Genomic DNA, 23,146 nt, shown 5'->3' with positions numbered 1-23,146 from the left:
AAAATGTCATCTGAAATTTCCAAAGTTTTTTCCAAACATTTTTTTTAGTTATTTTTCATAAAATAAAAATATCAAAGAGTTAATAGTGAAATAAAAAGTTTTATCGAAAAGGATCGTGTCGATAAATAAGGTAACACATTTTGCTTGATCATGATCTGGTCGATATTGAGATCGAATGGAGAAAAGGCTCAAGAAAATTTCAAACTTATTAAACATTTTTAATTAAGCTACATATGACCAGGATATATGTTTCCAAAGCGTTTACAAAGTTTAATAAAAACCTAACAATTGAGAGGAAATCTGTAGGAGTACAATAGAAGAACTAGCAAATTAACTGGAAATCGAGAAGCAGAATTGAGGTGATAAGTGTTTTTCACTCTGTTTCGAAAAACGTGATTGTAATTAGATTATAGATATTCAATAATGCCTGAGCAATCTTTTCCAGAATACTCTTAATTAAATAAAAACAAATTTTAACTTATTTTGTTTAAATTATTTTTTAAAAATATGTATATAAAATTATTAGAGTAGTGAAAAAAATAAATAATTTGTTAAGCTAAAATCTTACATTTAAAATCCTATAATAATACAATTCAGTACAAAAAAAAGATTAAATAAATTTACAATAAAATTATGAAAAGAAATAGAAACACACAATAAATACTTTTTAAATTAAGGACTCAAATCTCAGAAATTATATAGAAATGAAAATTTTTCTTTAGCTTTAGTCTAAATGGAATTTGTGACTTAAGTACTAACAACCCCGAGTTGTTGATGATATTAATCACTTCAGTTGGAAAAACGGCCAAGGCCAACTGTTGCAGCTGTTACAACGAATGGATACTACGTGCTTTCGTTGTAAATCACTTTATTAATCCAAGGAACGAATTTTTGAATATTTGTATAGACACCAGGCAAATGCTCACGACCACAACCAATGCCCCAGGAAACTAGACCGATCAGAGTTTTACGGCCATCTAGTGAAAGAGTAAGAGGCCCTCCAGAATCACCTTGACAAGAATCACGACCGCCTTCTTTGTAGCCGGCACATAGAAAAACATCATGTATTGTTTCTCGTCTGCCTGCAGCACGGAACCAACGTTGGCAGCGATCGTTGGATAAAACTTCTACATCGACTTCCTGAAAATTCAAACAAATAAATTGAGTATATTTTAGTTTTTTCATCCATTCATTCTAACTAACCTGTAACACAGAAGGCACGGTACTTTGTCCATGTCTCGTTCTACCCCAACCCGCTACAGTGGCCATTTTACCCACTAATTTAGTGGCGGCCGGTGGCAGACAGACAGGTATTATATGCTGCTTATACACCACATTACGATCTAAACGTATCAGCGCTACATCATTTTTAAAATCGGCCGGATTATAATGCGGATGTACTTCTTTACGTTCTATCGCAAACTCCTCATGATTTAAACGTTCCTCTTGGCCCCTGACATCCCATTCACCCAGACGTATTTTCATATTTGAATTGGGAGTGCTTCAAACCAAAATAAATTAAATTTGTATATTAAGTTTATAGTATTTAAATCATTTACTTACGTGGCTACACAGTGAGCCGCCGTAACCACCCATCTATTGGAAATAAGAGCACCACCACAGCTTAGCTTGCGCGATAGGAAACCACTTTTAATCAAGGCCACCTGCCAAGGATGGGAACCAAAACCTGTTGAATGACCGCCCACAATACGATTGGAACGTGTAAAGATTTCACCACAACCTAAAAAGAAATTTCAGAAAGTAATTAATCTTAAGTCTTTAATAAAACATGGAGAAACATTAATAAACAACAGTGAAAATGCAGTGCTAAGCCACAGAAGCTAAAGAGTGCTTGTTGAAAAAGTGTTTGCCAAAAAACCGCAAAAGAATAGAAGAGAATAAAATAAATACTAAGAAGAAACTAAAAGAAAAGTGAAACATAGGAAACCAACAGACAAACATAAAAAGAAACGTTATGTTCATGTTTAATACCCGGTACTGGACGATATGAGTTATCTGGATACTTGGTAGTGCCTCCCCCATAGTCATCGCCAATTTCACCATTATTCAAATCCAGAACATTGCCCACCGCATAGGCGGCATCATTGCCCGCCAAACTATGTGCACTGCTGTCTAAGCCCTGTGGTCTCTGTACCTGCGGTTCTGGTGGTACATCAAAGAAATTATCCAAATGATTGGTTATGCCCGTATGTGGCGCTGCTCCTGACAAATGATTTGTTTCATGATCCCAAGGACCCGGACCATTCGAAAATCCATTACCACTTCCCGGTCTAGTGGTGTGAGGTTTGTAATTTATTAGCGGTGGCTGGGAATGTGGACGATTGGTGGTGTAGTGTGCCGATGCAGATGACGATAATTGATATTGATGATTATTTGTGATGCTGGGATAATTGGATATTGCCGAGTGACTGGTTGAGGTGGCATGCGAACCCAAAGTGTTGCCATGCAGGGGACGATTTAGGGGTTGTATGTAATTTGCACTGCTGTGATGTTTATTATGATTAGCCATATCCGGATAAATGTCATATAAATGTATGATGTCACCTAAAGAAAGTAAAATTTTAAGGTGCATGTTTTTCTTTTACAATTTTGTATGCTGTTTTTGGAGGATTTACAAAAAATAATGTTTTCTTTTTAATTTTTAACTGTTTAAATATTTACATTGTTTACACAGAAAAAATTATATTTCAATTCAAACACTTATGACATATTGAAAATTTGAATAATTGAAATTTGTGCTCAAAAACAAAATTCGTTATTGGTTGAACTTTAAATACAAAAATTATTGAATAGATAATTTTCGTAATTGAAAACAGAAAAAATAACAAAAATGTGTTTTCAATTACGAAAATTATCTATTCAATAATTTTTGTATTTAAAGTTCAACCAATAACGAAAATTTTATATTCAAATATCAAAATTATCAAATTTAAAACTCTAGATTCAATAGAAAATATCAGAAAATTTTGTTTTTGAGCACATGAATACTTGATTCAATTATGAAATAATTTAAACCTGTTCAATATGTGACGAATATTTGAATTGAAACGGTTTAAGAAATAGTTTTGTTTTGTGTATAAAATAGAGTTAACAAGTTATTTTATATTAAATATCAATATGAAATTGCTCACAAAGTTTCGTGAAATACGTAAATTTTGTTCAATACTTCGCACTGCTAATTCTATTTAAATGGTTGGTAACATTTTTTCAGAACTTTAAAGTTGAATGAGACCAAAATTTCTGAATGGCAAAGCCTTATATGAGTTTATCATTTCGTTTGTAATTTCTACAATATAAAGTATATATATTCTGGATCCTTAACTATGTCCGTCTATCCATACGTTGGTTGAAATGGTCCATTCAAATTCAAAATCGAGTATTATAGTTATATAAGTAGTACTGTTTTTAATTAATTGATCGCACTCAAAAGTGATTAGATGATAGGTTGCTGGACTATTAGACTGAGGTCCGACTCCCGTCAAAAACTCTGGGAGTTGTCTGCAGATAATCCAACAGACTTCGTAGTTTGTATTTGTTTCAAAAATAAAAAAATTTCTGAGAATGTTAAAGGCAAATTGATAAAAATAATGCCTTTGGAAGCTCATTCACGAATAATGCTTCTAGATTAGTTTGAATTGACATGGTGAAATGATAGGTGGCCGAATTTTGCGGTTTTTAGTTTTAATAACTCATATGTCATTTTGAAGGGTACATATCTGTCATTTATTCTCACTTAGTTATTGAACATTATAGTAAATTCAAAAAAGTTTTTTTTGCATCGAAAAACGACATATACGGGAAGTTTTGCTTTATTTCATTCATTTGAAAAAAAGTGCCACTGAAGCACACCGAATGCTCACAAAAGCTTATGGTGAATGTGTTTCATCAGTTTTAATGTGCGAGAGATGTTTTTTTTCGGTTCAGAAGTGGTGATTTGGACACGGAAGACAAATATCGCCCAGGCCAGCCGAAAAAGTTTGAAGACCAAGCATTACTTCATGAAGATTAGATTCAAACTCAACAAGAGCTTGCAAAATAATTGGGATTCACCCAAAGGCAGAGAAATTCAGTATCATATGTATTGAAGCTGCTTCCACACTATAAAATGAAATCATTTTGCACTGAATCATTACTTGCGAATACAAATGGATCTATTACGATAACCCGAAGCGTAAGAGATCGTATGAGAAGCCCGGAATCGACACCAAAGCCAAATTTGGTGGGAGCCAAATGGTTCTATCTGTTATGAGCTGCTGAAATCAGGCCAGACCATCAAAAGGCACCTGTACCGAACGCTACTGATACGTTTGAAGCGAGCATTTGCTGAAAAACGCCCAGAATATGCGGCCAGACATGAAACCGTAATATTCCATCAAGACAACGCTCGGCCCCATTATGCAATACCTGTTAAAAACTATTTAGAATGAAGTGGTTGGGAAGTTTTGCCTCATCCGCCTTATAGTCTAGAGTTTTCCCCGTCCGACTACTATTTGTTTCGATCGATACATAAATGCTCTCTCTGGGAAAAGAGTATCCGATATTGGCTTGATTCGCTCTTAGCCTCAAAAGATGAGCAGTTCTTTTGGCTCGGAATCCATATGTTGCCAGAATGATGGGAATAGGTCATGGATAAAAATTGCCAATACTTTGAATAAATAAATAAATTTGTACAAAAGTTTCAAAATAAAGATTAATAATTTGAAAAAAATTCCGCATATTTAAGTGAATCTTAGATCGTTTTTGGTGGAACAAAGTATGAAAATTTTCAAGTGGTTCTTAAAAATTTTAATATTTCCATACTATTTTACAGACAAACAACTCAATTCACGCAATAAACCAGTAATTAATTCATACGATTATTAAAAAAAATCACTCTAATTCGTTAAGCTTTTAAAGTGATCATTCTCAATTGTTAATTTGGGCACATCAGTCACACACACACAGTTACTAAAGTATACGTACGATCGACTTTTTGGACCTTTTTTAAAAAATCTATATATTTAAAAATAGAAGGCCTAACTCATTCATTCATTCACTCACTGATTCACTGACTCATCAGTGAGTGAGTGAATGAATAAGTCAGGCCTTGTATTTTTATATATATAGATTTTTAAGAAAAGGCCCAAAAAGTAAATCGTACGTATAATTTAGTAACTATGTGTATGTATTAATCAAAGCATACAAATAATCGAAGCATTCTTTGTTAAGGGGCCCACATCACCAAAAAGTTGGCTTCAAAATTTAGAACCTTATAATTTTTTAAAGGATGGAGATTGAGTTACAACGCATATAACAATATTACTCCTCCATATCTGCTAAGAAGTTCATTTATACAACTCTAAATGAAAAAGTTAAGGTCAGTTTCATAGGTTCATAAAAGAAAAGTGTTTTTTTACCATATATTCCAAGATATTAATGCTGCGTAATTAACGACAAAACTTTAGTTATTGCAGACATTGCACAGATTCCGTCAACATTTTTATATAGCGAATAAGGGGAGGAAATATTTTAGAATAACGATCAAAAAATCACTAAACATTGTTGTTATGTAAGTTGTTGAAAAAAAAATTGTGCATTTAATCTTACAAAGTCATTGCACAGTTTTTGAATAGTAGTTTCATTTATGTAGTCGGATAAATGTTTCCGGATTTAATTAACTTAAACTTTTGAAAAAGATTATCTTTAAAAGTAATTGCATTCATTCTTAAGACAGCCAAACTGGCCAAAACTACTATTTGATTAAAATTAATATTTTTAGATCTTTTTAAAATAAAATATATAATTTTTTACTTTTTGTCACAATTAATTTTTAAGTGTCATATTAATTACTAATTTCAAGAGTATATAATACTAGGTAGCGCCAAATATATCAGTCTAACTTGTAATTTGCCAATAGTGCTAAAATGCAGTCGAATTTAGGAAATTATTCACAAACTGCTACTATTGTCCTGTTGACATTTAAGCAAGTATATCGATGGCTTAATATAAAAAAGGCGTAACTAATTATTTTTTTTACAATAATATCAATGAAAAAAGGGTTGTATTAAATAACTTCATTAAAATTTAAAACAATTTGATGCCTCTTCTTATTAAAAATTGCATTAAAACTTTTTTTGTGCCTAAAATTTTATGGTTTTTATTAAGTTTATTATTATCGATATGCAAAATATCAGGTACAAATATGATCACGTGGAAAAATCTTTTCAGAGTTGTGAAAATTCCCATTTTGTTTACAAAAAATTATGTAAAATGTTACTAAATTTCAGTAGTACATATAAAATAATCTCATAACCGATTACATATTTTAATTAATATTAAACTTTTTTTTAATTACTTTTGACAATATCAAATTGGTTTAAATGTCACAAAAAATTGGTCATATTATTATTACTACAGCTTTCTTACTTCGTTTTTAAATAAACTTTATTCAAAAATAATTTTCATTTTATAACAATCATATAATTTGCATTATATAATCTACTATACTAAATATCGGCCAGGTAGTGAGTGACCAACAGTTGGTTTGTGGAATTATTTCATTTACACACAATTAAAATGAAATAAAACAAAAGAAAAAACAACTACACACTACATGCCTGCCACATTTATGTATTTGATAACAAGAAATAATAAAAGTTACAAATAAATGATGAGATAACCTTAATTCACACATAAGACAGACAGTTGAAACAAGAAAAATAAATGATACTCAAATTATTATACAATAATCACGGACACGATCTGATGCCGATGACGATCATGTTGATGATGTCAATGACGAAAGCAAAGTAACTGAAATGAAAGCAGTTTTATGGAGCAAAAGGAATGGAATGTCAGACCTTTAATTAGCACTTAAAAAAAATACAGTCAATGGACAGACATTACAACTGAAAATAAAAGATGTTATAATAATTCAACTGGCTGGCTGTTAATTACATTTGTGGCAGTGATAATATTGTTGCTACTGTGTATTTCACTTGGTATAGCTTTTTGGTGCAAGTAAAAGCGTCACCCTCCACTAAGTTTAGTTCCTATTTAAATGTGTATTATTTATTTATTTACTTTTTAAGTTTGTATCCACAAGTGAGAAAATCCCCCGTAAAATAAACAATAAAAAGAAAATAAAGAAAAATGCGAATTCATTTTCAGCTAGGAGGGAGCTGAAACAATGATTATTAAACAAAAACAATGAGTAAAAGAAAACGCATACAAAAATCACACAATACTGAAAAAGAAAGAAAGAAGAAAAAAATAAACATCATGTCTTAAATCATCAAACCCACCAACCAAGCGACCGACCTCAGTGGAAAAAAGAAGAAAAAAAAAAGAGTTTCACTTTTTATTTTTGAACATTACGAGTAGTAAACGCGTTTATCAAGCGAGCTAAAAAATCATGGAAAATTTAAAAAAACAGCATGTCTGTCTGTTTGGTGTTTTTGGTTTTTTAAGTTTTGAAAAAAAAAAAAAATTCCAACTGAAACTGATCATCAACATTAAAGAGATCTACAAAAAATTCCATGTTAACAGATTCGGAACAAATAGTTAGTTTAAAATATACTCAAGTCCTAAATAAAATCACCCAGAATTTCATAACAGTAAAAATGGATCTATTACGATAACCCGAAGCGTAAGAGATCGCACGTGAAACCCGGCCAAGCTTCCGAATCATTAGCAAAGCCAAATATCCATGGCGCTATGATAATGCTCAATATTTGGTGGAAGCAAAAGAGTCCTATCTATTATGAACTGTTGAAATCTGGCCAGATAACTGGTAACCTGTACCGAACGCAACATATTCGCTTGAAGCGACCATCTACCGAAAAAATTCCAGAATATGCGGCCAGACATGAAACCGTAATATTCCATCATGACAACGCTAGGCCACGTGGTTGGGAAATTTTGCCTCACCCGCCTTATATTCCAGACCTAGCCCCTTCGGACAACTATTTATTAGAATTGATGCAGAAAGCTCTCTCTGAGATACGCTTCACTTCACAGAGTATCCGAAATTGGTTTTATTCGTTCTTGGCTTTAAAACATAAGCAGGTCCATATATTTCGAGAAAGATGGGAAAAGGTCACAGTTAATAATGGCTAATACATTGAATAAATTTGTATTGTACAAATGTTTCAAAATAAAAGCCAAAAATTTTAAAAAAATCCCGAATTTTTATGTTATAAACCATAAAATTTATTTAAACTAAAATAAAGATTTATCCAGACAGCAACATTTGTGAAAGAAAGTGAAATGATTTATATTTTCTGTGTATGTTTTAATTTATGTTTGTTAAGTATTATGCGCTTTTTTAGTTTTCTTTAAATATGAAATCAAAATTTTAATATATTCAGTCATCCAGACATGCAAAAAGGTTATTAGAGCACAACGCATCATGTCAAAAAGGTTGGTTTTTGAATAGTTTTTTGGATTTTAAATAAATATGTTTAGGTTTTAATTGAATTGTGTATAAATGAAATATATGTTTCGCTTTTCACTTGTCTTGTTTAAATTTCAAAATTATTTTTTATTAATTTGATGAAAAATATATTAATTTTTGATAAGAATATTGTTTAGGTGTCATTACAGCAGTAGCCGAAAGCAATTGGAAACATTACAACATACATTTACTAATATTAATTGTTGTGTTTGTGCTTTAGAGTTGCTATATGAATGAATGAAACTCTTTCGATAATTTAGAATTCTATCTGCTGCTGAAAAAATTGTTTTGGAATGCTGCTTATGTATAATATCACCCAGCGAAAAAATATAGTTATATATGTTTACTCTAACCATTTCAAAAGTTTTTTAATAATATTATGTTCACTGTAACTATTTACCATAATATGATCAAATTGCCATTAACATGATTGTATCACAATGATTGTAGTAAATAAATATATGATTATTGCAATCATGTTCATGATGAATGATTATATCATAATACGTTCTTCTCAGATTATGATAACCAAAGCCGAGAACAACATAATATGGTAAATGCTTCATCATAAAAATGTGTGTCGCAAATCTGATGATTGATGTAATCATGTGAATCGTAACTTTAACATATTATGCTTACTGCTATCATATAAATAACCACAGTGACCATAATATTTGTAAATTTGTAATGTTGAAATAGTTACAGTAAACATGAACAACTTTATTAATGAATAGGCTTGAAATGCCACTAATATTGTTGAAGATTGATTTTACAATTGTGGACAATGAATCTTACAAAATTTCGAAGATGTGCCTAATTTTTTAAAGTAGTACTGACCCTTGTCATTTTAAATATGGACTATCAGTTTCTTTATTTTCATGTTAAACTTATCAAATATTGCATCGTTAAGGATTGACCCGTAATTACTCAGTAAATCATTTCTGATACATGGTTGTATATACTTTATATAAGTTCATAAACGTAAAACTATTTTCTTTTTAACAATTTCTTTAAGTTATTATAGAGATTCAAAGCGATTTCTGACAATTGCCGTTAAAATCTGAAGTTTATTTAAATAAACATTAGATACCAAGACTTAAGATTAAAAACAATTGACACAAAGTTACAGAACGATAATATACATCTGTTTTTTGTAATTCAACCTTAAAAACTTTATAACTCATACGCCTTAGTTTTGTATTTGTATCACATTTCCATTTAGCTTAGTGAACAAACGTGCTAAGTCCACTTTTTATGTAAATTACGATTTTAATGCAAAACGTTTGAATATGTTGTTAGCTTAAAAAAACTATTCCAGCAAAAATTTTGTAAATTGTGGTAATAGCAACTAGTTACATTATTATAGTTACATTATTATTTTGTAATGACTGCTCGTTATCCAGCACATTTAGTGGAGATTGGGAATGAACTTTGGTATTTAGCACAGCTTTATAGTGTGTTTGACTTATCAACGTTAGTGGTTCAACACCAGACGAAGCCATTAATTATAACCTTCACCATGAGTTTGCCATTCCGTTTGTAATTTCTACACTTTTCAGTTGCGTCCCCACAAAGAATATATTCTGGATTGTTATAGATAGCGGAGTCGATATAGCATGTCATATGTTGCAATCAACATTCCGTAGGCCCCAAATAACTTACATACATTACATACATCGAAATGTCAGCTGTAGACCCGTTTATGTTGCTATATAAATTCCTTAAATTTTTTTATCTATATCTGGATTACTAACTCATTAATATAGGCAATATGGATATCTAATAATAGATATTTGAAAGACCTTTGCAACAACGTATATAACACCATAGTATGTTGGAGCTATAATAGGTCAAAATCGGGAAAAATATTTTTTTAATTCGAATTTTTTTTTCACTAATAAATTAAAATAAATTTGAAAAAAATTATTTTTTTTCTAAAAATATTTAATTTTTTTTAAGTATAACTTGGTGAAGGGTAACAAGATTCGGTACAACCGTTAATTTAACCCTTTAATGCATGATTTTTACTTTTATTTTTCTATAAAGTATGAAATATTTAGTTGATTTTTATTTATTATATTTCCTTTAGCTTTATTTTTATTTAGAATTTCTTTAAATTAAACTTATCGTACTCCATTTGATCTTGCTGAAGGAGAATCTGAATTAGTATTAAGCTTATATTCGTCTAAAATTATGTGGAACTGGAATGTAGACAATTGGCAACAATATGCATTTAAGGGTTAACGATATAATAACTCGTACAGTGAATAAGCAGTTAGACTTTCAAACACAAAAAAACAATCTAGCCTGCCGGTTCGATTCCTACACAAGGCAATTTTTTTCTGTTTCTTAGCTAAATTTGGGGTGAATGTAAGAGAGACGCCTGATTTTTGTCAAATCGCGAACAAAAATAACTAGAGTTTCTTTCAAATAATAAGCAGTTATCACTCAGCTCCAATATTATTTGGTGGCTTAGTAGGTAAGTAGAGTTTTTGCTGGGTTAATTCTTGTTTGCAAAGTTTTTACAAACAAATTTCTATGTTTTTTTAAAATTATGAATAAATTTATAAATATTTCTCTACCTTAATGGTTTTAAAATAATCAACTTTGAATTCATAATTTTGAATAATGGAAAGTTGGTCTATAACCCTTTGGCTATATTATATCCATATTGATACAATACACTTTTTTTGCATTTGCCAATTTCCAAGCAAAATCACCTTTTAGATTTCACAGATTATATATCTTAAAGGTCTTGGGAAGAGTTTTCAATAATTTTCTTGCAGAATTTTTTTAGGTAGTTAAAAATTTGTACATATTTGCATTTACGAAAAACGTGGAAAACATTTTTTTTCAAACTTTTCAAATGTGTGGAAAAGAGTTTATTTTATCAAAAAAAATCAATTTTAGCATTTCTCTTCAGATCGGAAAATTTATATTTTGGAACAACCCATCAGCGCAAAAGTTGTTAAGCCACAATTTGTTTGGTTGCTGTTCTGGTGTTACATACAGTCATTAATGTAGCAAAAATGGTGTAAGTTGAATATACCACTAAATAAATAGTTTAGGGTTAAGTTCAAAATTTAATACTAATTGGAATTTCTAAGACCAATTCATAGCAAAAATTTAAAAAATTTAAATGTTTTAATTAATAATAACTGTTTAAGTCTCCGATAAAAATTTAAATTTCACAGAACTACTTCTGAATTAAGCACAGATTATTATGTCTTCACATTTGGGAAACTCTGTTCCTAACCATAATAAACTTTAGTTATTTATAAACAGTCGTTTATTTGTAATTTAATTTATTTGTAGCTCTTCTTCTAAACATTTGTTATAGTTTCTTTGGTTTAGCTAATGCTTATAGAATTTAGCTAATTTTACGAAATGCTCTACAAAACTGATTGTTTTTTCAATTTATTTTTTATAATGTTGTTGCAAATTTTTGCAGTAGTACTAAAAACAAAAATTGCATAACAATTGTTGAAGCCAAGCGTTTCAATGTAATCAAAAAAAAATTACAAAAAAAAACAAAATTGACGCATAGATAATTTGCAAAATTATTTCTTGGTAAATCGGTTACTAAGTTAACAGTGCACAGCTACTTACTGGTGTTATTAACTTGGGCAGCATTTGAATTGCTTTCCTCATCATTGGAGTCCTTGTCAACACAACAAGACCAAATCATGCCACCCGAACATAAATCCACAGGTTTGCCACCGCCCAATACACAGGATATCGAAAGGCCACATTCAAATTTTTGGCCACGATAGCGGCAGGTTTGAGGGATCACTGAAAATAAAGAGAAAATTTTACAATTAATATTACTTTTTACAAATTAAAGGAGCCAATGTCAAAGATTATAGTTTATAGATAAAACAAAAAAATACTTCTTGCTAGCATTTCCATAACGGAATTTTCGCCATAATAACCCGTGCCACTTCTACGTGACAAGGCATCTAATATTATTAGATCGTGTTCCTGTTGGGCTGTGGGATATGATAAAATCTGTGAGGAATGACTGGAATGCACTAAAAGGCACAAGATTTCAAATGTCCATCGCAGCCAAGTATCTTTTTTGTACCACTGTTGTTTTTTTCTTATAGTAGTCATTTTAATTTATTTATTTTTTTGTTAATTGTATTTTTTGCACTATTTAATTTCTAATTAATTAACTTTTTTCTTAAATACTTGGCATTATTTATAAATAATTGAAATATTTCTTAAATTTTGTAGGTTATTATTTAATATTTTTTAAAAATTCATATTATTTTTTATTTAATTTTTATGTTTTATTACATACATATGTATGTATGTATGTATGTAGGTATATACAATTTTCTTTATAATTAAATTTTTAGTTTTTCTTGTACTGTCATAACTTTTTTATATATTTTTCTTTTAAATAATGCTGGTTTGACACTAATTTTCACGGTTGCTTGAAAGCGAAAGGAAAATTATTTTATAATTTCTTGTAAAAACCAAAAAAAAAAGAAAGCTTTAGGTTTTCCAAAAACAAAAAAAAAAATAATTTTAATTTTGAGTTGCGATTTTTCTTAAAAGCCAATGTTGAGCAGAAGTTAAGTTTTTCACGAACCGCACGTTTTAAAATCCAAATCAGAACTAAACGCATGTAAAGCCAACCATGCTTCAGCTTGCAAGTCTTTTGATTGTTTGAGGAGTTGAGGTTGAGAAAAAACAAAATGATAAAATAAAAGAAATACCATGGAATAACAGTAATGATGACGATAATAATGAGAAAGAAACTAAAGTGAAGTACTAGAGCATACTTCCATGGCAGCAGCAGCACTAGCACCAGCTGGTATTGTATCATTCATTCATACATGCTTTTCACTTTTCAAACCAAAAAAATTAAATTAAAAACAAAAATACTCTCAACCTTTCATTTTATTGTACTAAACTAAATTTGGTTTAAAAATAATTTACTTTGTTGTAGTTTTTGTTTTTCTTCTCTTATTTTATTATTTTCTTTTGATTAAAAAACTAAAACTTAAATTTAATTAACTTAATCGTTTGTTGTGTTTTATTTTGTTTGTGCTTTTGTCTTCTCAACCCATCCATCCATCCATCCCATCCATTTACACATTAACCATCAGCAGAGACAAGTGTAAACACAGCAGTTGCGCATGCGCAAAAGTATAAATTATTTTCAAACTTGCACTGTGGCTTAATTATTAAGGAATTTTTACTTATTCGTTAAGATTATTGGGTAATGTATTGAGTAAATATAACTTGGGATTTCTGGAAAAAAGTATCTCTTTCAAAAAATAATACAAAGTACCTTTTAGTACTTTACAGATTGTTAGTTTTGTAATATTTGTTTCAATACAACATCCATTACAATGAATCTGGCAAAGGTTCGAATGAATTATCTTATTCATTCCTTAAATAATTCATTACATATTAACTCACAGTCTTTTTTCTTTAGTACTTTAAACGTATTGAATTCATTCTTTTATGAATTCATTCGTTATAATAATTACTTAATCATTCAAATTTTCTTTAATTCAAATTCATTACAAAATAGCTTAATAAAGTTTATTGAATGACTTATTTATTCTTCAATTCAAATGTATAACAAAAAGCCTTTACACGATTTTATTTTAATTCACAAAATACTCACTCAAAATATGTTTTTAATTCCGTATGAAATTTCCAGATTATTAATTTTCGATCCAATAAACTAAATAGACATATTTATGCTCCATACTTATCTATATATATAAAAATGAAATGGTCCATGTATGTAATGTCATCACGTGAGAACGGCTGGAGCGATTTTTATTCGATTCGAAATTTTCAGGAGATGGTTTGTAAAGAAAAAAATTCCGGGTAAAACTCGGAAATTCTTTTTTTTTTGAGTCCAGTCAACTGTAATAAAAAAGCCCCTAAAGTATGCAGTACACATTTAGATATTTTATTTGCAAATAAATAAGAACAGGCTGGTGTGCGTGGGTTGGATAAACTTGATGAACTAACATTAGTATATGCTACCGGGCGAAGCCCTGGCGATCAACTAGTAGTTTTAATGATTTTTGACAGACGGAAGAACACATTCGTTTTTATTTATCAGGAGATGCTTGTTACAAAAATTTAAGAAATATTTTTTCAAAAAAAAAAATTTTTCACCAATTCAAAACTGTTTTATTCCATTAGAAAATTTGTTTTAAACTTACATTGGACAAGAGCTTTTTTTCACAAAAATAGTTTATCAATAAGTTTTTTCATAAACAAACATATGCAAAGCATTTTTCAAAAAAAGTTTTTATTAAAAACCAAAAATTTTTCCTTTATCAACAAAAAATATTTTTTCAATTATGAAATGCCTTTTCAATAAAAAGAGTTAAAGAGTAATTTTGATAAACATTTTTTTTATTAAAAATTATTCACAAAGGGCTTCGCCAAAAGAATTTTTGTCATCAAACAAACTTTTTATATAAAGCTTTTTTTAATCAAAAAGAGCTGTTCCCAATTTCTACTTTCATCTAAAAAGCTTATTTTGGCAAAAAAATATGTTTTTTTTAAAAAAAGCTTTTTTTCCTGGTTGTGAGATTAAAGGAATTTTTACACAATCAGAAAAAATATATAGTTGAACATGTTTACTGTAACCATTTCAACATTTTTACAAACTTTTTAACAATATTATAGTCACAGTTTTTATTTATATGATTGTGGTAACTATAATATGATATTTATCTCTGCGTGCATGAAATATGCTTACAAAGCTTTTAGGCAACTTATTTTCAGAGCTTCTTACGCCAATAGGAGAAAGGTTTTCAAGTCTATAAAAATCAAGTAAGAGAGCTATATTCGGCTGTGCCAACTCTTAAAAATACAAATTTTAAATATTTTTTAAAATTTCTTTTTAACATTTTTTTTAATCATTTTTATACACTTCACCTTCGTGAGAAGGGTATATACATATAAGTTTGTCATTCCGTTTGTAATTTCCAAAATATTATTTTACGACCCTATAAAGTATATATATTCTGGATTCTTATACAGTGGTGGCCACCAATTTAAGACAAATACTTGAATATTTTTCATCAACTGAATTTTAAGTGCGATAGAGCCAAAATAAAAGGACCTCTAAGGGTATGAAATTTATTATTAATGTTTCTAGTTTCTGAAAAATGTTTGGAAAAATCGGTAAAACATATATGGACAAAGATATGTGGAAATACGTTGACCCACCTCAGCGAACATCCGCTGTTAATAACATGATATGACCGAAACTAATGGAAATAAAAATACGAAATTTGGTCCGAATATTTTCCGAAATGTTTATTTTAAAAAAAAATGTTGGTCAAGTTGTAGAAAAATCTTATGAGTTTGTGGTGAATATGTATGAATTGATACAGTCGAATAAAACATACTTGTGTGTTAAAACAGTCCTCATGCATACATATTTGTGGAAATATTTGAAAAAATAATTGACAATTACATGGAATTTAGCAAACAATTTTTGTCTTAAATTCCTGGCCACCACTGTATATAGTGGAGTCGTTTAAGCCATGTCCTTCTGTCTGTCTGTTGAAATCAACTTTCCGAAGATCCCAAATAACTTACATACATACACGATTCATACATCAATATCTCCGGAATTCTTCCGGCTTGGTTGATATTTAAAATCGAGAAAATCGGTCCTGAGATAAAGGGAAAAAACCACTGGATTACTAAGTCATTAATATAGCCAATATGGATATCTAATGATAGATATTTCAAAGACCTTTGCAACTACGTATAGAAGACTATAGTAAGTTGGACCTACAATGAGTCCAAATCAGAAAAAATATTTTTTAAATTGAATTTTTTTTAAAAAATAAAATTGAAAAAACAAAAAAAAAAATTAAAATTTAAAAAAAAGTTTTTAAAATTTAAAAAATTTAAAAAAAAAACAATTCGAAAAAATATTTTTTCCAAAAAATGAAAAAACAACTATGGAAAAAAAATTAATTTTGTTTATCTAAAAATATTTAAAATTTTTATTTTGAAGTATAATTTGATGATGGATATATAAGATTCGGCACAGCCGAATATAGCTCTCTTCCTTGTTATTTATAAAATTGATTTTGCTGAACCGATATTGCAGATTTAGGTTAATCTCATTAATTTAGGTTTTGTATTTTGGACGCCAGCATGTTTTACACAGCTAAACAGAAATTGAGGTTAATAAAATGATTTAAATCCGTACAATTTTGGGTTTTATTTAAAACCACATTAAATCTTAAAACCAAAATTTGTATAAAAAATAAATGATTTCTTTGATTAATAACCCATAGTGCACTTTAAACAATTAATCAAACTCTTTGTTTAATTTTTGCTCTTTAAATGTTTAGGTAACTGGATTTACTATTGTTATATTGTTTTCTTTAAAGTTTTTTGTATTTTTTTTTTTTGAAAATTTGCTTTTGTACATTTTCATTTATAAATTCTCTCTAATCCATAGTGCAAACTCTAGTCACTCTTCTTCTCTCATTTGATTGAAATGTTTGTATAACTTTGTTTTTTTTTATTGACTTTTTTGTAGTTTCCATGTTTGTTTTTCTAATTTTTATTGGTCTTCTATATTATTTTTGTTGCTGTTGATTTTTCTTTGGTAATAATGAAAATGTAGCTGGCTTTTTTGAATTTGTCAATGTGTCTGTGAGTGTGTTGTGTGGCTGTTGGAAAAGCTGTTTTCCTGGATTTATGCGGACACCCAGCAATTAATATGTTGAGTTGAGCTGTGTTGATATTTACTTTATTAAGCTCTAAATTTTCATGCCATTGAACTTGTTGTCTACGAAAGAAACACTAAAAAAAGTAGAGATAAAAATACACGATCTGGTTTTAGTTTTTCTCAAAACATGCCTTTGGGGGGAAATTACATTTTAGAGTTTTTTTTTTTGGTTTTTGTTTTGTACATATGATATTGAAATCAATTATTTACCACTAAAATAGACAGGTTGTCCAATCTTAGGGGCTTAAATTATTGGTTTTTAGTTAATAAAAATCATTTTGGGTTTTTTTGTTAACCGCAATTGTAAATTTCAAGCTGGAGGTTAAAAATATCATTTATATTTGTAAAAACACATTTCCTATTTTTGAATAATTGCTGGCAAAGGTTAGAAAAAACAAAAGACTTACGACACATACTTCAGGTAACACAAAGAAATTATAAACTCAAGTTTTAAAATACCTTCATTAATAATGAATTTAATCAGTAAAAATTTAAATTATTATAAAAATAATAAAAGATATTGTCATATTCTCTGCAGTTTAAACATCAAATTAAATTCGTTGCTATTTGCTGGTACCCAAAAATTATTTTCTTTTGTTTCTGTTTTATTAATTTAAAGATTTTAATCAACAATTCAACATTACTTAATGGTTTATTATTTTTTTCTTTTGGAGAAATGTTAAACATTTGCTTAAATGTTGGTTTATAGAAGAACATTATAAATGTCTGCTAAATAAGCAAAAAACCAAAAATGAACATAAAAGTTTTTGTTTTTGGTATAAAATGGTTAATCAGTAATAACAGAATCACTTTAATATGAATAATGTTTTGTATATAAAATACTTTCACTTGAAATTGTGGTTTTTCTTCCGTCTTCCCAAAAGAAATGAATTAACAATCTTAATTGTTTAACACAACCACTATGATGATGTCGCTGGCGACGTTTGAGTTGGGTTGAATGGGATAGAGGCGGTTGGAGGCTTTAATAAAGTGAAGGTGTCATAAGCTGTGCCACTAAATGTAGTAATGCAATGCTTTTTTATTATTTTATTGTATTTTACATTCAGCTTAATGGCAAGATGTAATAAAAACAATTTCTGTGTTGTCTGTTTATTGTCAAATGAAATTGACTTTTGTTAAAAATGTTTTAATTGATTAAGGAAATGTAAGTGGTATTTTATTAAATGGCTTTGAAATTTAATGAATGACATTTTTTAAAAGTTAATTATTATTAGAAATGATTATAACATTTACTCCTAACACTGAATATTGAAAAAGGGGGAATTCAAATTCAAACGTAAATATAACACAGCAAAATTTTTTTGAATTTTGGTAATGGCAACTAATTACCACATACATTATTTTGTAATGAGCACATGATTTTATTTAGTAGAGTAGATACTTATTTGTATATAGGTTGGTAATGAACTTTTGCATTTAGCACTGTTTTCTGATGTGTTTGACTGAAAACGAGATGTTAGTGGTTCAACACCAGTCAAAACCATTAATTTTTTTATATTTTTACGTTAAAACCATTACTAACTTATTATAACTCTACATGGAGCAGTGAATAAGCAACTTTCAAAAACAAAAACCCAATCGTGCATTCCGGTTCAATTCCCACACAAAACTATTTTTTCTGTTTTTTAGCTAACTATTCTTGGGATGAATGTAAATACATTTCTAAGCGAAACACATGATATTGTCAAATCGCAAACAAAAATAACTAGTGTTTCAGTTAAATAATAAGTAGTTATCACTTAGCTCCAATATTACTTGCTCAGTTACTAGGTAAGTAGAGTTTTTACTGCAATATAACTAAGTAAGTTTTTATCTTCTAGAATACTCTAGCAAAACTTAAAAACATCATTATATAATTTGGCACCCTATAGCTCATCCTAAATATAGGATAGGAACAGGTCTTTTAAAACGTTAATTTCGTAATATGTTTACGAAAGCTGATAACATGTTATTACAATCGGAGATGAGATATATATTTGGGATTTCATGTCATGTGAACCAACTTTTGAAATATTGCACCATGGTTTGTCCTGTTGGATAGTAATTAGCTTACTTTTGAGCAAAAAAAAAAAGGTCCATTTTGAAAAAAAAAAAAAATGAAGAAAGAAAGTTTTTGATTTTGCCAAAAACATTTATTTTGGTGGCCAAAACTAAAGCAACTTACATTAGCGATGTTATTTCAAATATAGTGCCCTACAATAAACTTAGACGGGAAATTTTTCTGTTTTAATATTAGCACTTTATGTAAATTAAACTTAAATACAAAAAAAATTTATAATTCATTTTTTTTAAAGAAATTTTTTCAAAATAACGAAGTAAGTATAAAATATGACTGGTCAAAGCTAAAGCAACTTTTGTACTTCTGTCACAAAACTTAAAAACAAAATTAGTAATCGATAGCGTAACCTTTATTTTTAATAACTGCAGCACATCTATGGGGCATTGAATCAATAAGTCTCTCAATTTGGTCTTTTGAAATGTTGTCCCATGCGTCCTGGATACGATTAAAAATGGTGTGTTTGTTCGTCTTAGAATCCCTTTTTATCTTGCGATCTACGATGCTCCAAAGATTTTCAATAGGGTTAAGGTCAGGCGATTGAGCTGGCCACCCTAGGACTCTTACCTTTGATTCACACAACCATTCCTTGACAAGTTTCGAAGCATGTTTCGGGTCATTGTCATGTTGGAAAACCCAAACCAGTGGCATGTTTTCTTCTGCATAAGGCAGCATTACATTTTCCAGCACATTTTTAGAAATAAATCGATCCATTTTCTCAGTTATTTGGTGAATTGGTCCAACTCCAGCGTATGAAAAACAGCCCCACACCATTATGGAGCCTCCACCATGTTTTACTGTACCTTTGCAATATTGAGGCTTAAGGCGTTAATATTTTGGTCTTCTTACAGTGAAATTCTTCATGTCGGAGCCTTTTATATTGAATTTGGATTCATCCGAGAACAATATATTTTTCCACTGGGCTGCACTCCAACCAATATGAAGCTTTGCAAAAGCTAACCTGGCTTTGCGATTTTTTGGAGAAATAAACGGCTTCTTTGATGGTTTCCGAGCACATAAACCTGCTTCTACAGCTCGTCTTCTTACAGTTCTTGTGCTTACATCCAATGATAACTCTCTCACCAATTCAGTTGAAGTGACAAAGGGTTTCTTTTTTATTTCACGAATTAGTATTTTATCAGCACGTTGTGAAGTTTTCCGCGGTCTATCTCCAGAATGTACTGTCACTACTGATCCAGTTGAACGAAATCGACTTATTATTCGTGAAATCACTGATTTGCATATTGAAAACTTTTCGGAAATTTGTTTTTGTGAAAAACCCTATTGATAATCGTTTATAATTTGTTCTTTAAGATAAGTAGAATACTCGTTTTAAGCCATTTTTATAATTAATGTAAAAATGACTCTAATGGAAAACTTGTAATAGTTTTTATTAAGTAAACATTAATAAAAATTAATACTGAGAAGCAGAATAAGACCACAAAGCAAAATATGAAATTTATAACGGTATAAACAATAATTATTTTTGTAAACATTAATGTTACAATAAAGTTGCTTTAGTTTTGACCAGATAATAAATGCTTTAATTTCAGAAATTTTTAAAAAATGGACATGAAGGAGATAAAAATCTATATTTTTTGTTTGGAATATATGAAATAATTGGGGTATTCACATGGTCTGCTATTAGTCATATTGTCATAATGTCATAATATATTATAATAGTTGTTGTTGTGTTTTAAACAAAAAAAAATTTTATTTTATGACAAAACAATAAATATATTTCAAATAGTGTTATTAGTTTAGAACTTTTTTGTTTGAAACACAACAAAAATTTGATTAAACTATCAAAATATATTAGGACATTATGACAATATGACCAAATAGTAGACCGTGTGAATACCCCAAATATAAAATCTATCATATTATGAAGAAGAAAATACTGGTTTCTTCAAAAATGTAAATTTTTAAGCGCTAAAACTGAGCAACTGATTTCGGTTGCTTTAGTTTTGGCTACCAGTGTATATCCCACTCACATACCACAAAGTGACCAAAAAGCTCTTAAAGAATTAGGCGTATTTGAGAAAAGAAAATTAAAAAATATTTTTCAACAAAAAAAAAGTCAAACATTTTATATCTTGTGTTGCAAAACACTTATTTAGATATATATTCCAGACGCATGCCACTCAGCGACAAAAAGCTCTTGAAGGAAAAGACCTAAGTTTTATTTGGAGCAAAAAAAGGGAAAATTAAAAAAAAAAAATTTAAAAAATGTTTGGTTTTGGAAAAAAACGTATGCCTTAATTTTGTAAAATGTAATGAAACGTTTTTTTTGAAAAATTTTGTAATTTTTGAATTATCATATTTTTCAAAATGGATATTTCGTTTCTGTATATAAAATTGGATTTTATAAAACAGAACAATATGTTCGCAAGCGCTTGAAACATCAAAATTAAACGCTAAGAAGTTTTTTCGTTTCAATAAATTTTTCATTGATTTTTCAATTTTCAAAGAAAAAATATTTGAAAATTTTTTCAATTAATTTTATTTTATGGAAAATAAATAAATATTATTTAATTTATTTGGCAGAAAGTTGAAAAAACACCTGTTTGGCCAAAAAATAAAATTTTGACTTCCTCTAACTCAGAGAGTCTGGACCGATTTTGTTGAAAAATAGTGTCAGAATTACTATCCAACAGGACGACTTGGTGATTTCATCCCGATCGGAAGACATCGATTCCAAAAGTTGGTTCACTTGACATGAAATTCCCATATTTATTAAAATTTTATTTGAAAATTTAATTTTATAATTTTTTAATTAATTATTATTTTTTTTCGAATAATTGCTATAACTTTTCATAAAAAAAGTTTTATTTTTACAAAAAAGCTATTCCAAAAAACAGGAATGAAAAACTTTTTACATATATTAAAAGCTTTTTGTTAACAAAAAAGTTATTAAGTAGATACCAAGCTTCTAATTAATTAATACAATTTACCAAAATCACAATTAAGAATTAAAAAAAACTATTCTCGACAAAATAATTATTAAGCTTCTTTCAAAGACTTTAATTTGAATAGAATTCATTCATTGTTGAATGAAAATTCATTTAACATTTGAGTGTTTTTAATTATTTAAAAAATAAATTAAACAAAATTTAAGAAAATCAAAGAAAACTTTATTAATTCATTAAGCATTTAATTATACAATTTAATTTGATTTTGAAAATTTAATTAAGAATTAATTCTTTGAGCCTTTGGTAAAAAATAAGCTTTTATTTTTATATACGGGAGTTACAATAACAAAATATATACAATAAATTTCCACCACTTACTTTTTTGACTTAAATCTTAAATTAAATTAAAATTTACCAACAAATTATTTTATAAAATAGAGCTTTTTTCCCAAAATTTTTTCACCAATTAAAGCTTTTTTCACAAACAAAAGATTTTCACTAAAATTGCCCAAACATTTTGGGAAAAAATTACATTACTGAGTGATTAGGCTTATTTTCCCGAAAAACGCAGTATTTACTGAGTTATTAACGAATTAAGATTTTTCTATTTATTTTGTGTAAAATAACAGTGATTATAGATTGAGCTTATTTTCCCAAAAAATTCAGTATTTACTTTACCAAATTTTTTTCATAGAAATAAACTTTTAATTCATATTTAATAACTATTTAGTATAATTATCTATACAAAAGCTGTCTTCAGTTTAATTCTTATTTGAAAAACATTTACACTTAAATTTATGGTAAATATATTAAAGATACACACACACACATATAATCATTTCTACTTACGATCTAATTCATCAAAAAATTTCGCTTCTTTGGGTAATTCCTTTTCTATAGCCTGTTTCAATTTCGGATCAATGGCCTCATTATACACCGTATTGTAATTAACTGAAGCA

General features: G+C 28.8%; 1 protein-coding gene across 3 annotated transcripts; it reads right to left on the bottom strand.

Moving 5' to 3' along the window:
* Positions 1 to 471: 471 nt before the first annotated feature.
* Positions 472 to 23,138, bottom strand: LOC135960103 (serine proteinase stubble). 3 transcript variants are annotated; one of them, XM_065511315.1, is made up of 6 exons: positions 12,346 to 12,582; positions 12,065 to 12,247; positions 1,993 to 2,565; positions 1,564 to 1,741; positions 1,204 to 1,501; positions 472 to 1,140 (listed from the first exon to the last, which is right to left on the bottom strand). In XM_065511315.1, the coding sequence occupies exons 1-6, from the start codon at positions 12,566 to 12,568 to the stop codon at positions 844 to 846; spliced, it is 1,752 nt and encodes a 583-aa protein (XP_065367387.1). In that variant the 5' UTR covers positions 12,569 to 12,582; the 3' UTR covers positions 472 to 843. The 3 variants fall into 3 exon arrangements, with proteins under 3 accessions (XP_065367387.1, XP_065367386.1, XP_065367385.1); XM_065511314.1 differs by lacking the exons at positions 1,993 to 2,565; positions 12,346 to 12,582 and adding an exon at positions 23,037 to 23,138; XM_065511313.1 differs by lacking the exon at positions 1,993 to 2,565.
* Positions 23,139 to 23,146: the final 8 nt, after the last annotated feature.

The sequence above is a fragment of the Calliphora vicina genome, chromosome 5 (assembly GCF_958450345.1).
Source record: "Calliphora vicina chromosome 5, idCalVici1.1, whole genome shotgun sequence".
Lineage (NCBI taxonomy): Eukaryota > Metazoa > Arthropoda > Insecta > Diptera > Calliphoridae > Calliphora > Calliphora vicina.
Note: the sequence above shows the minus strand (reverse complement) of the source record. Positions and strands in the feature narration are given on the sequence as shown.

Coding starts and splice junctions, on each gene's coding strand:
- LOC135960103 (XM_065511315.1), bottom strand. CDS start 12,568: ATGACTACTATAAGAAAAAAACAACAGTGGTACAAAAAAGATACTTGG. Junction 2,566..12,064: donor TGCCCAAGTTAATAACACCA/GTAAGTAGCTGT, acceptor TACTTTCTTTAG/GTGACATCATACATTTATAT. Junction 1,502..1,563: donor GCGGCTCACTGTGTAGCCAC/GTAAGTAAATGA, acceptor TTTGGTTTGAAG/CACTCCCAATTCAAATATGA.